The 10921-nt window shown below is 49.3% G+C and overlaps 1 protein-coding gene across 1 annotated transcript; it reads right to left on the bottom strand.

Annotated features, from left to right (window-relative positions):
* Nucleotides 1-206: 206 nt before the first annotated feature.
* Nucleotides 207-2733, bottom strand: LOC124017575. Its single transcript, XM_046332776.1, has 11 exons — nt 2597-2733; nt 2263-2447; nt 2083-2186; nt 1726-1817; nt 1386-1566; nt 1146-1251; nt 978-1066; nt 812-903; nt 584-691; nt 424-465; nt 207-337 (listed from the first exon to the last, which is right to left on the bottom strand). Exons 1-10 carry the CDS (start codon nt 2658-2660, stop codon nt 449-451), a joined length of 1038 nt encoding a protein of 345 aa, XP_046188732.1. The 5' UTR covers nt 2661-2733; the 3' UTR covers nt 207-337; nt 424-448.
* Between the last annotated feature and the right edge of the window lie 8188 nt (nt 2734-10921).

Raw genomic sequence — 10921 nt, 5'->3', positions numbered from 1 at the left:
TCATTAGCAAACTAATTATGCCAAAAGTAGTGTTACAGTTCAAGAGTAATCAGGACACTGGGAAGTCACAAAACACTGAGCACTCTCATTGAGATCATCTTCTTACAACCAGATGGTCACATCTTGGCTATTTTGTGTAGATACGGCGCGACTACATCTCATCAGGATCATAGCATTTTGACAACCATTAGAAACAAACACCATTGTAAAGTATTCATTTTATTGAAACGTGCTCAAGTCAAAGGACTTCATATCCATACTGGGGATAGTGGAAAGTGATGCACCCTTCAGGCCACCTACAATTAGATGGCTGTAGAGACAGAAAAGACAGCCATCCCTGTAACAGGTTGAAGAAGTGTTAGTAACATGCATCTCATTGCCGTTGGGGGATGTTACAGTAAAATAACCAGCACACACACACACCTGACAAGCAAAGTGTTCCAGACCATTACACCAACCAGTCAACTGAATACAGAACACAATGACAGATGAGTAGGTTACAGGTTCAAGTTCATTTGGCATCAAAGCTCATACAATTAAAAGCCAAGTGTAAACTATAGTCTTCAATGCCAAAATCACCAACCTTGTTCTACAGTAGGATATTTGACAAATTCACTGGGGATCCGGGTTTCAGAGTTTTCCACTATTGTGAGCGGTCCAAGAACAGAGTTTTGAACCAGGCCCTGGGGTTCTGAGAAAAAAATATATAAATTACTTCAAGCTGCAGTCCCATCAGAACTCAAGAGTGATCAGCTCAAATTAATATGGAACTACAGTTTAGTCAGGCTTGAAATGAAGTGCCTCAAAATACCTGAATCCACACCCCTCTTCAACCGAGGCTTGCAACTCGAGTCACAGCACTTGCAGAGGTCACTTTGAGACGGGTCGTCCAGCAGCTCCCATCTATGAATTTAAAAAAAAGTTGGCTGTTGCATTGGCACTAACGTCATTATGGTCGTTATGTGACCAATACTTACTCTCCAGTCTCTTTAATGTAGTGGCAGGCCTTCTTTTCTATATCAAAAACCTCAGGGTCCCATGCAACAAGCTTACAATGAATATACACCTGGGGTGAAATAAGAGAACAGTCAAGAGCTACAGTATGAAAACAACCCAGTCATACCGAGAACTTGTGGTCCACTCACTTCCTCGCCTAAGGCAAACTTGAAGGACTGCAGGTAAAGCAGAATAGCAGACGAGTGGTACCTAGGCAGGAACCTGGAGTTCCCAGTCTTCCCATCTGCAAGGCAACTGAAAATGCATTGTGCAATGAGCAGACAAACAGAACTTCCATCCAGCAAATAAGCTAACTTTAAAATGTATTCAATACTTTTCAAAAACCAAAACGTGCACCCTACATGGCCATAGCCAGGTCTGGTACATACCCCTTGTTGGTGATGATGGGGTACACCAGGCTCGCAGACTGCAGTTCTGGTGTTGTGGCCGCCACACACTCCTCCAAGAGCAGCAGCAAGGGCTGATGGTCCTTCTGATCCACTGCTGCCCAGATGGGGATGAAAGAGCCCAGGGGAAACAGGCTGCTCTTAGCCAGACCAGTAAGGTCTTCTACATGCAACAGAGAGGGGAAGGGGCGCAATGCTCATACGTACTGTACAGCCACAGGTTTCAACTAGCTTTGGGCAGTGTCCTCTGCTAGGAATTTCTTTACCAGGTAAGTTGACTGAACATATTCTTACAATAATTGATGTTGTATGAGTCACTCACCATTGAGGAGTGCCATGTGGAAAACCAATCCTCCATGACCCTCAGCACTACCATAGGCAGGGATAAGGAATGGGGGAATCCATCCCTCAGGTCTACATACAAGGGGGAATGTTTAGTTTAATAATGAAGGTGGCAAAGGCTTAGGAAGATTTGATTCCAACACCATAGCTAGAGTACACTACACCCAAGAGAGCCCTAAAACTCAACTCAGTTCCACTGCATTTAAAAAAAATAATCATTCCCCTCTAATTAGGGACTGATTTAGACCTGGGACACCAGGTGTGTGCAATTAATGATAAAGTAGAACCGAAATACCTCTTAGGGTAAGAGTTGAGTACCCCTGGCATAGATGGTTACCTTATGTAAACACACTTAATATGGTGACTAATAGCAGCAGGTTTGGGCTTTCGGTTAGGTCTGTAAGTCAGGCTGGTTGAATAGATGTGTTTTTTGCCAGTCACCTGGGGAATAGAAGGAGAAGCATTAGTCGTCGCAGGATCCAAAATGGCATACATTGGGTCAAGAGTTAGACATTACCCGTTTCTTGATGGCACAGCCATTGAGGTTGTAGTGGAATGTCGCCATCCCTTCTCCCGTGGGAAGAACAGAAAATGTGGACGGAACACAGTGTCCAAGGAAAAGACGGGCAGCATGTTCAACCAACTCTGGACTGACCTTCCATGTCACTTTAATGGAGTGTTTCTCACAATCCACATTAAAATCTAAAAATATAAATTTGATAATGTCATCATTCACATCTCAAGAGCCAACACCACAACTTGGCTAGTCTGTTAGGCGGTCAGCATGAGATAAGTAGCCTATTCAAGTTAACATGGTATTAATCATATTATGCGTTCATTATTAGACGTACCTTCATTGGCAGCGCTTGCTGCTACGACAGCCAAAACAATTGCACATTGCCAAAGGAGTGACATGACTGAATGATCTAACAGTGCCTACAAACTAGAAATATTTATGGACCAATTGATCCTAATCATCTTAATTCTGAACACCCGTGAGAGGTCAAGGAGCGATAATTATAGACCTAAAAACCTACCAACATCATCACTTTTGGTATTTCCTGGTCTGAAAACATCCTTGAATTTTTATGGGTTTTAAAAGTAAAAATAGTAATAGTCACATCTTTTCCCCAAAAAGTAGTCTGTAAAGCGTCTCACAAAACATGATGGACGGACAGAATAGTGATTTACAAAGGAAATAAAGTTGAATCAAAAAGATTGAACAATCTGGTTTGCTCAATTTGACAGTACCACACTAAGTGTGGATTAGGTCTTTTTTTACATCGATTTAAAGCGTATTTTATGCGAAAGTCAAAATGCTGATCAAGGATAAGTAGCTAAATATATGAATAGATCTGAAAAGCGCTATATAGTGGGCATCGCAGCAGGCCATTGGCATACCCGTATAGAATGCAGAGCTCGCTAACGTTAACTATACTGAACCAAAATGTAAACGCCGCAAGCAACAATGAAAGATTTTTCTGAGTTACATTTCATATAAGGAAATCAGTCAATTGAATTAAATTCATTAGGCCCCAATCTATGGATTTCACAGGACTGGGCAGGGGAGCAGCCATGGGTGGGACTGGGAGAGCAGGGGTGCAGCAATGGATGGGACTGGGAGAGCAGGGGTGCAGCAATGGATGGGACTGGGAGAGCAGGGGTGCAGCAATGGATGGGACTGGGAGAGCAGGGGTGCAGCAATGGATGGGACTGGGAGAGCAGGGGTGCAGCAATGGATGGGACTGGGAGAGCAGGGGTGCAGCAATGGATGGGACTGGGAGAGCAGGGGTGCAGCCATGGATGTGACTGGGAGAGAAGGGGTGCAGCAATGGATGGGACTGGGAGAGCAGGGGTGCAGCAATGGATGGGACTGGGAGGGCAAGAGCACAGCCACAGGGGAGCCAGGCCAAGCCAATCAGAATGAGTTCTTCCCCACAAAAGGGCTTTATTACAGACAGAAATACTCCTCAGTTTCATCAGCTGTCAGGGTTGCTGGTTTCAGAGGATCCCTCAGGTGAAGAAGCCAGATGTGGACGTCCTGGGCTGGAGTGGTTACACGTGGTCTGCGGTTGTGAGGCCGGTTGGATACTGCCAAATTCTCTAAAACGACATCTTATGTAGAGAAATTAACAGTCAATTCTCTGGCAAAAGCTTTGGTGGACTTTCCTACATAGATATGATATCCCTACATTTTCCTCCTCTGTCTCTGCTGCTAAAGCCACTTTCTACCACTCTAAATTCCAAGCATCTGCCTCTAACCCTAGGAAGCTCTTTGCCACCTTCTCCTCCCTCCTGAATCCTCCTCCCCCTCCCCCTCCCTCCTCCCTCTCTGCAGATGACTTCGTCAACCATTTTGAAAAGAAGGTCGACGACATCCGATCCTCGTTTGCTAAGTCAAACGACACCGCTAGTTCTGCTCACAGTGCCCTACCCTATGCTCTGACCTCTTTCTCCCTCTCTCTCCAGATGAAATCTCGCGTCTTGTGACGGCCGGCCGCCCAACAACCTGCCCGCTTGACCCTATCCCCTCCTCTCTTCTCCAGACCATTTCCGGAGACCTTCTCCCTTACCTCACCTCGCTCATCAACTTATCCCTGACCGCTGGCTACGTCCCTTCCGTCTTCAAGAGAGCGAGAGTTGCACCCCTTCTGAAAAAACCTACACTCGATCCCTCCGATGTCAACAACTACAGACCAGTATCCCTTCTTTCTTTTCTCTCCAAAACTCTTGAACGTGCCGTCCTTGGTCAGCTCTCCCGCTATCTCTCTCAGAATGACCTTCTTGATCCAAATCAGTCAGGTTTCAAGACTAGTCATTCAACTGAGACTGCTCTTCTCTGTATCACGGAGGCGCTCCGCACCGCTAAAGCTAACTCTCTCTCCTCTGCTCTCATCCTTCTAGACCTATCGGCTGCCTTCGATACTGTGAACCATCAGATCCTCCTCTCCACCCTCTCCGAGTTGGGCATCTCCGGCGTGGCCCACGCTTGGATTGCGTCCTACCTGACAGGTCGCTCCTACCAGGTGGCGTGGCGAGAATCTGTCTCCTCACCACGCGCTCTCACCACTGGTGTCCCCCAGGGCTCTGTTCTAGGCCCTCTCCTATTCTCGCTATACACCAAGTCACTTGGCTCTGTCATAACCTCACATGGTCTCTCCTATCATTGCTATGCAGACGACACACAATTAATCTTCTCCTTTCCCCCTTCTGATGACCAGGTGGCGAATCGCATCTCTGCATGTCTGGCAGACATATCAGTGTGGATGACGGATCACCACCTCAAGCTGAACTTCGGCAAGACGGAGCTGCTCTTCCTCCCGGGGAAGGACTGCCCGTTCCATGATCTCGCCATCACGGTTGACAACTCCATTGTGTCCTCCTCCCAGAGCACACACACATTGCTTCCGGTTCCGGTTGGAGCGAGTGGTCGCATCTGCACGTCGCTCCAACGGGTAGTATAACTTTTTCATTATATTTCATTATATCACAACGGTTTGATTTGTCTTATCTTAGCAATTTCTTCTCAGCTAGCTACATAGCCGTCTTTGTATCAAAAGATAATTGCGTAATTATCGTATTTCGCCGTCCTAACGTAGTCTTCACTAGTCTTCACTAGCCAGCTAGCTAACGTCCACTGATTAGCTGCACTGGAGAAACTGTTACACTCAACTGAACGACTTGATTAGTTTAGTGTCAGCTAGCTACATAGCTGTCTTTGCTGTCTTCGTATCATCGTATCATCGTATCCAAGATAATTGTGTTGTTTAGGTTTAGAGTGTGTAGTCTTAGAGTGATTATCTTAATTTACCGAGGTTAGCTAGCCAGCTATTTGTCGTCCTTAACGTAGGTGACTCTGCTAGCTAGCCAACAGCTAGCCAACGCTAGCCAACGTCTTCTGTATAGAACTCAACTACCCGGTCGCATTCACAGGTTGTATCACATTTTCACTTCATTTTCATTACAGTACAACGGTTTGATTTGTTTGATCGTAGCTAGCTACTTAGCTAGCTACATAGCCGTCTTTGTATCAAAGATAATTGTGTAGTCTAGAGCGATTTTCTAGGTTCGCTAGCCATCTATTGTCGTTCTTTTAACGCAACGTAACGTAAACAACACTGCTAGCTAGCCTGCTAGCCCCGAATAGCAACACTGCAGAAACTATTACACTCAACGGAACGACTTGATTAGTGTAGTGTCAACAACGCACCCACTGCCAGCTGGCCTACTTCAGCAGTACTGTATCATTTTAATCATTTTAGTCAATAAGATTCTTGCTACGTAGCTTAACTTTCTGAACATTCGAGACGTGTAGTCCACTTGTCATTCAATCTCCTTTGCATTAGCGTAGCCTCTTCTGTAGCCTGTCAACTATGTGTCGGTTTATCCCTGTTCTCTCCTCTCTGCACAGACCATACAAACGCTCCTCACCGCGTGGCCGCGGCCACCCTACTCTGGTGGTCCCAGCGCGCACGACCCACGTGGAGTTCCAGGTCTCCGGTAGCCTCTGGAACTGCCAATCTGCGGTCAACAAGGCAGAGTTCATCTCAGCCCATGCCTCCCTCCAGTCCCTCGACTTCTTGGCCCTGACGGAAACATGGATCACCACAGACAACACTGCTACTCCTACTGCTCTCTCTTCGTCCGCCCACGTGTTCTCGCACACCCCGAGAGCGTCTGGTCAGCGGGGTGGTGGCACCGGGATCCTCATCTCTCCCAAGTGGTCATTCTCTCTTTCTCCCTTACCCATCTGTCTATCGCCTCCTTTGAATTCCATGCTGTCACAGTCACTAGCCCTTTCAAGCTTAACATCCTTATCATTTATCGCCCTCCAGGTTCCCTCGGAGAGTTCATCAATGAGCTTGATGCCTTGATAAGCTCCTTTCCTGAGGACGGCTCACCTCTCACAGTTCTGGGCGACTTTAACCTCCCCACGTCTACCTTTGACTCTTTCCTCTCTGCCTCCTTCTTTCCACTCCTCTCCTCTTTTGACCTCACCCTCTCACCTTCCCCCTACTCACAAGGCAGGCAATACGCTCGACCTCATCTTTACTAGATGCTGTTCTTCCACTAACCTCATTGCAACTCCCCTCCAAGTCTCCGACCACTGCCTTGTATCCTTTTCCCTCTCGCTCTCATCCAACACCTCCCACACTGCCCCTACTCGGATGGTATCGCGCCGTCCCAACCTTCGCTCTCTCTCCCCGCTACTCTCTCCTCTTCCATCCTATCATCTCTTCCCTCCGCTCAAACCTTCTCCCACCTATCTCCTGATTCTGCCTCCTCAACCCTCCTCTCCTCCCTCTCTGCATCCCTTGACTCTCTATGTCCCCTATCCTCCAGGCCGGCTCGGTCCTCCCCTCCCGCTCCGTGGCTCGATGACTCATTGCGAGCTCACAGAACAGGGCTCCGGGCAGCCGAGCGGAAATGGAGGAAAACTCGCCTCCCTGCGGACCTGGCATCCTTTCACTCCCTCCTCTCTACATTTTCCTCCTCTGTCTCTGCTGCTAAAGCCACTTTCTACCACGCTAAATTCCAAGCTTCTGCCTCTAACCCTAGGAAGCTCTTTGCCACCTTCTCCTCCCTCCTGAATCCTCCGCCCCCTCCCCCCTCCTCCCTCTCTGCAGATGACTTCGTCAACCATTTTGAAAAGAAGGTCGACGACATCCGATCCTCGTTTGCTAAGTCAAACGACACCGCTGGTTCTGCTCACACTGCCCTACCCTATGCTCTGACCTCTTTCTCCCCTCTCTCTCCAGATGAAATCTCGCGTCTTGTGACGGCCGGCCGCCCAACAACCTGCCCGCTTGACCCTATCCCCTCCTCTCTTCTCCAGACCATTTCCGGAGACCTTCTCCCTTACCTCACCTCGCTCATCAACTCATCCCTGACCGTTGGCTACGTCCCTTCCGTCTTCAAGAGAGCGAGAGTTGCACCCCTTCTGAAAAAACCTACACTTGATCCCTCCGATGTCAACAATTACAGACCAGTATCCCTTCTTTCTTTTCTCTCCAAAACTCTTGAACGTGCCGTCCTTGGCCAGCTCTCCCGCTATCTCTCTCTGAATGACCTTCTTGATCCAAATCAGTCAGGTTTCAAGACTAGTCATTCAACTGAGACTGCTCTCCTCTGTATCACGGAGGCGCTCCGCACTGCTAAAGCTAACTCTCTCTCCTCTGCTCTCATCCTTCTAGATCTATCGGCTGCCTTCGATACTGTGAACCATCAGATCCTCCTCTCCACCCTCTCCGAGTTGGGCATCTCCGGCGCGGCCCACGCTTGGATTGCGTCCTACCTGACAGGTCGCTCCTACCAGGTGGCGTGGCGAGAATCTGTCTCCTCACCACGCGCTCTCACCACTGGTGTCCCCAGGGCTCTGTTCTTGGCCCTCTCCTATTCTCGCTATACACCAAGTCACTTGGCTCTGTCATAACCTCACATGGTCTCTCTTATCATTGCTATGCAGACGACACACAATTAATCTTCTCCTTTCCCCCTTCTGATGACCAGGTGGCGAATCGCATCTCTGCATGTCTGGCAGACATATCAGTGTGGATGACGGATCACCACCTCAAGCTGAACCTCGGCAAGACGGAGCTGCTCTTCCTCCCGGGGAAGGACTGCCCGTTCCATGATCTCGCCATCACGGTTGACAACTCCACTGTGTCCTCCTCCCAGAGCGCCAAGAACCTTGGTGTGATCCTGGACAACACCCTGTCGTTCTCAACTAACATCAAGGCGGTGGCCCGTTCCTGTAGGTTCATGCTCTACAACATCCGCAGAGTACGACCCTGCCTCACACAGGAAGCGGCGCAGGTCCTAATCCAGGCACTTGTCATCTCCCGTCTGGATTACTGCAACTCGCTGTTGGCTGGGCTCCCTGCCTGTGCCATTAAACCCCTTCAACTCATCCAGAACGCCGCAGCCCGTCTGGTGTTCAACCTTCCCAAGTTCTCTCACGTCACCCCGCTCCTCCGTTCTCTCCACTGGCTTCCAGTTGAAGCTCGCATCCGCTACAAGACCATGGTGCTTGCCTACGGAGCTGTGAGGGGAACGGCACCTCAGTACCTCCAGGCTCTGATCAGGCCCTACACCCAAACAAGGGCACTGCGTTCATCCACCTCTGGCCTGCTCGCCTCCCTACCACTGAGGAAGTACAGCTCCCGCTCAGCCCAGTCAAAACTGTTCGCTGCCCTGGCCCCCAATGGTGGAACAAACTCCCTCACGACGCCAGGACAGCGGAGTCAATCACCACCTTCCGGAGACACCTGAAACCCCACCTCTTTAAGGAATACCTAGGATAGGTTAAGTAATCCCTCTCACCCCACCCCCTAAGTTTTAGATGCACTATTGTTAAGTGACTGTCCCACTGGATGTCATAAGGTGAATGCACCAATTTGTAAGTCGCTCTGGATAAGAGCGTCTGCTAAATGACTTAAATGTAAATGTAAACCTTGGCGTGATCCTGGACAACACCCTGTCGTTCTCAACTAACATCAAGGCGGTGGCCCGTTCCTGTAGGTTCATGCTCTACAACATCCGCAGAGTACGACCCTGCCTCACACAGGAAGCGGCACAGGTCCTAATCCAGGCACTTGTCATCTCCCGTCTGGATTACTGCAACTCGCTGTTGGCTGGGCTCCCTGCCTGTGCCATTAAACCCCTACAACTCATCCAGAACGCCGCAGCCCGTCTGGTGTTCAACCTTCCCAAGTTCTCTCACGTCACCCCGCTCCTCCACTCTCTCCACTGGCTTCCAGTTGAAGCTCGCATCCGCTACAAGACCATGGTGCTTGCCTACGGAGCTGTGAGGGGAACGGCACCTCAGTACCTCCAGGCTCTGATCAGGCCCTACACCCAAATAAGGGCACTGCGTTCATCCACCTCTGGCCTGCTCGCCTCCCTACCACTGAGGAAGTACAGTTCCCGCTCAGCCCAGTCAAAACTGTTCGCTGCTCTGGCTCCCCAATGGTGGAACAAACTCCCTCACGACGCCAGGACAGCGGAATCAATCACCACCTTCCGGAGACACCTGAAACCCCACCTCTTTAAGGAATACCTAGGATAGGATAAAGTAATCCTTCTCACCCCCCTTAAAATATGTAGATGCACTATTGTAAAGTGGCTGTTCCACTGGATGTCATAAAGTGAATGCACCAATTTGTAAGTCGCTCTGGATAAGAGCGTCTGCTAAATGACTTAAATGTAATGTAATGTAAATGTTGTCAGGATACCACAGCCAAAGTGATATGCTGTTATGGAAATAGGAAACAAGTGATAATGGTTTAACATGGACCTGATGTCTCTTTACATTGTGCACTTCACAAGATGTAAAGTATCAACTAATGTATATAGAAAAACTGGAAGCCAGTCTGTCAGTATCTGGCACTCCAAGGATGATGAGAATAGATAGGGGGGCTCTTTCCTAGGAAGACTGGAGGTGTGTGTGTGGTAACTGGGGTGTGTGGAAGAGGGTGTATAGTAGAAACTCATCTTTTAAGAGAAACCTCCTCCCAGAGTGCTAAGAACCTTGGCGTGATCCTGGACAACACCCTGTCGTTCTCAACTAACATCAAGGCGGTGGCCCGTTCCTGTAGGTTCATGCTCTACAACATCCGCAGAGTACGACCTTGCCTCACACAGGAAGCGGCGCAGGTCCTAATCCAGGCACTTGTCATCTCCCGTCTGGATTACTGCAACTCGCTGTTGGCTGGGCTCCCTGCCTGTGCCATTAAACCCCTACAACTCATCCAGAACGCCGCAGCCCGTCTAGTGTTCAACCTTCCCAAGTTCTCTCACGTCACCCCGCTCCTCCGCTCTCTCCACTGGCTTCCAGTTGAAGCTCGCATCCGCTACAAGACCATGGTGCTTGCCTACGGAGCTGTGAGGGGAACGGCACCTCAGTACCTCCAGGCTCTGATCAGGCCCTACACCCAAATAAGGGCACTGCGTTCATCCACCTCTGGCCTGCTCGCCTCCCTACCACTGAGGAAGTACAGTTCCCGCTCAGCTCAGTCAAAACTGTTCGCTGCTCTGGCTCCCCAATGGTGGAACAAACTCCCTCACGACGCCAGGACAGCGGAGTCAATCACCACCTTCCGGAGACACCTGAAACCCCACCTCTTTAAGGAATACTTAGGATAGGATAAAGTAATCCTTCTCACCCCCCTCCCATA

The sequence above is a fragment of the Oncorhynchus gorbuscha genome, unplaced genomic scaffold, assembly GCF_021184085.1.
Source record: "Oncorhynchus gorbuscha isolate QuinsamMale2020 ecotype Even-year unplaced genomic scaffold, OgorEven_v1.0 Un_scaffold_2758, whole genome shotgun sequence".
NCBI classification, from domain to species: Eukaryota; Metazoa; Chordata; class Actinopteri; order Salmoniformes; family Salmonidae; genus Oncorhynchus; species Oncorhynchus gorbuscha.
Note: the sequence above shows the minus strand (reverse complement) of the source record. Positions and strands in the feature narration are given on the sequence as shown.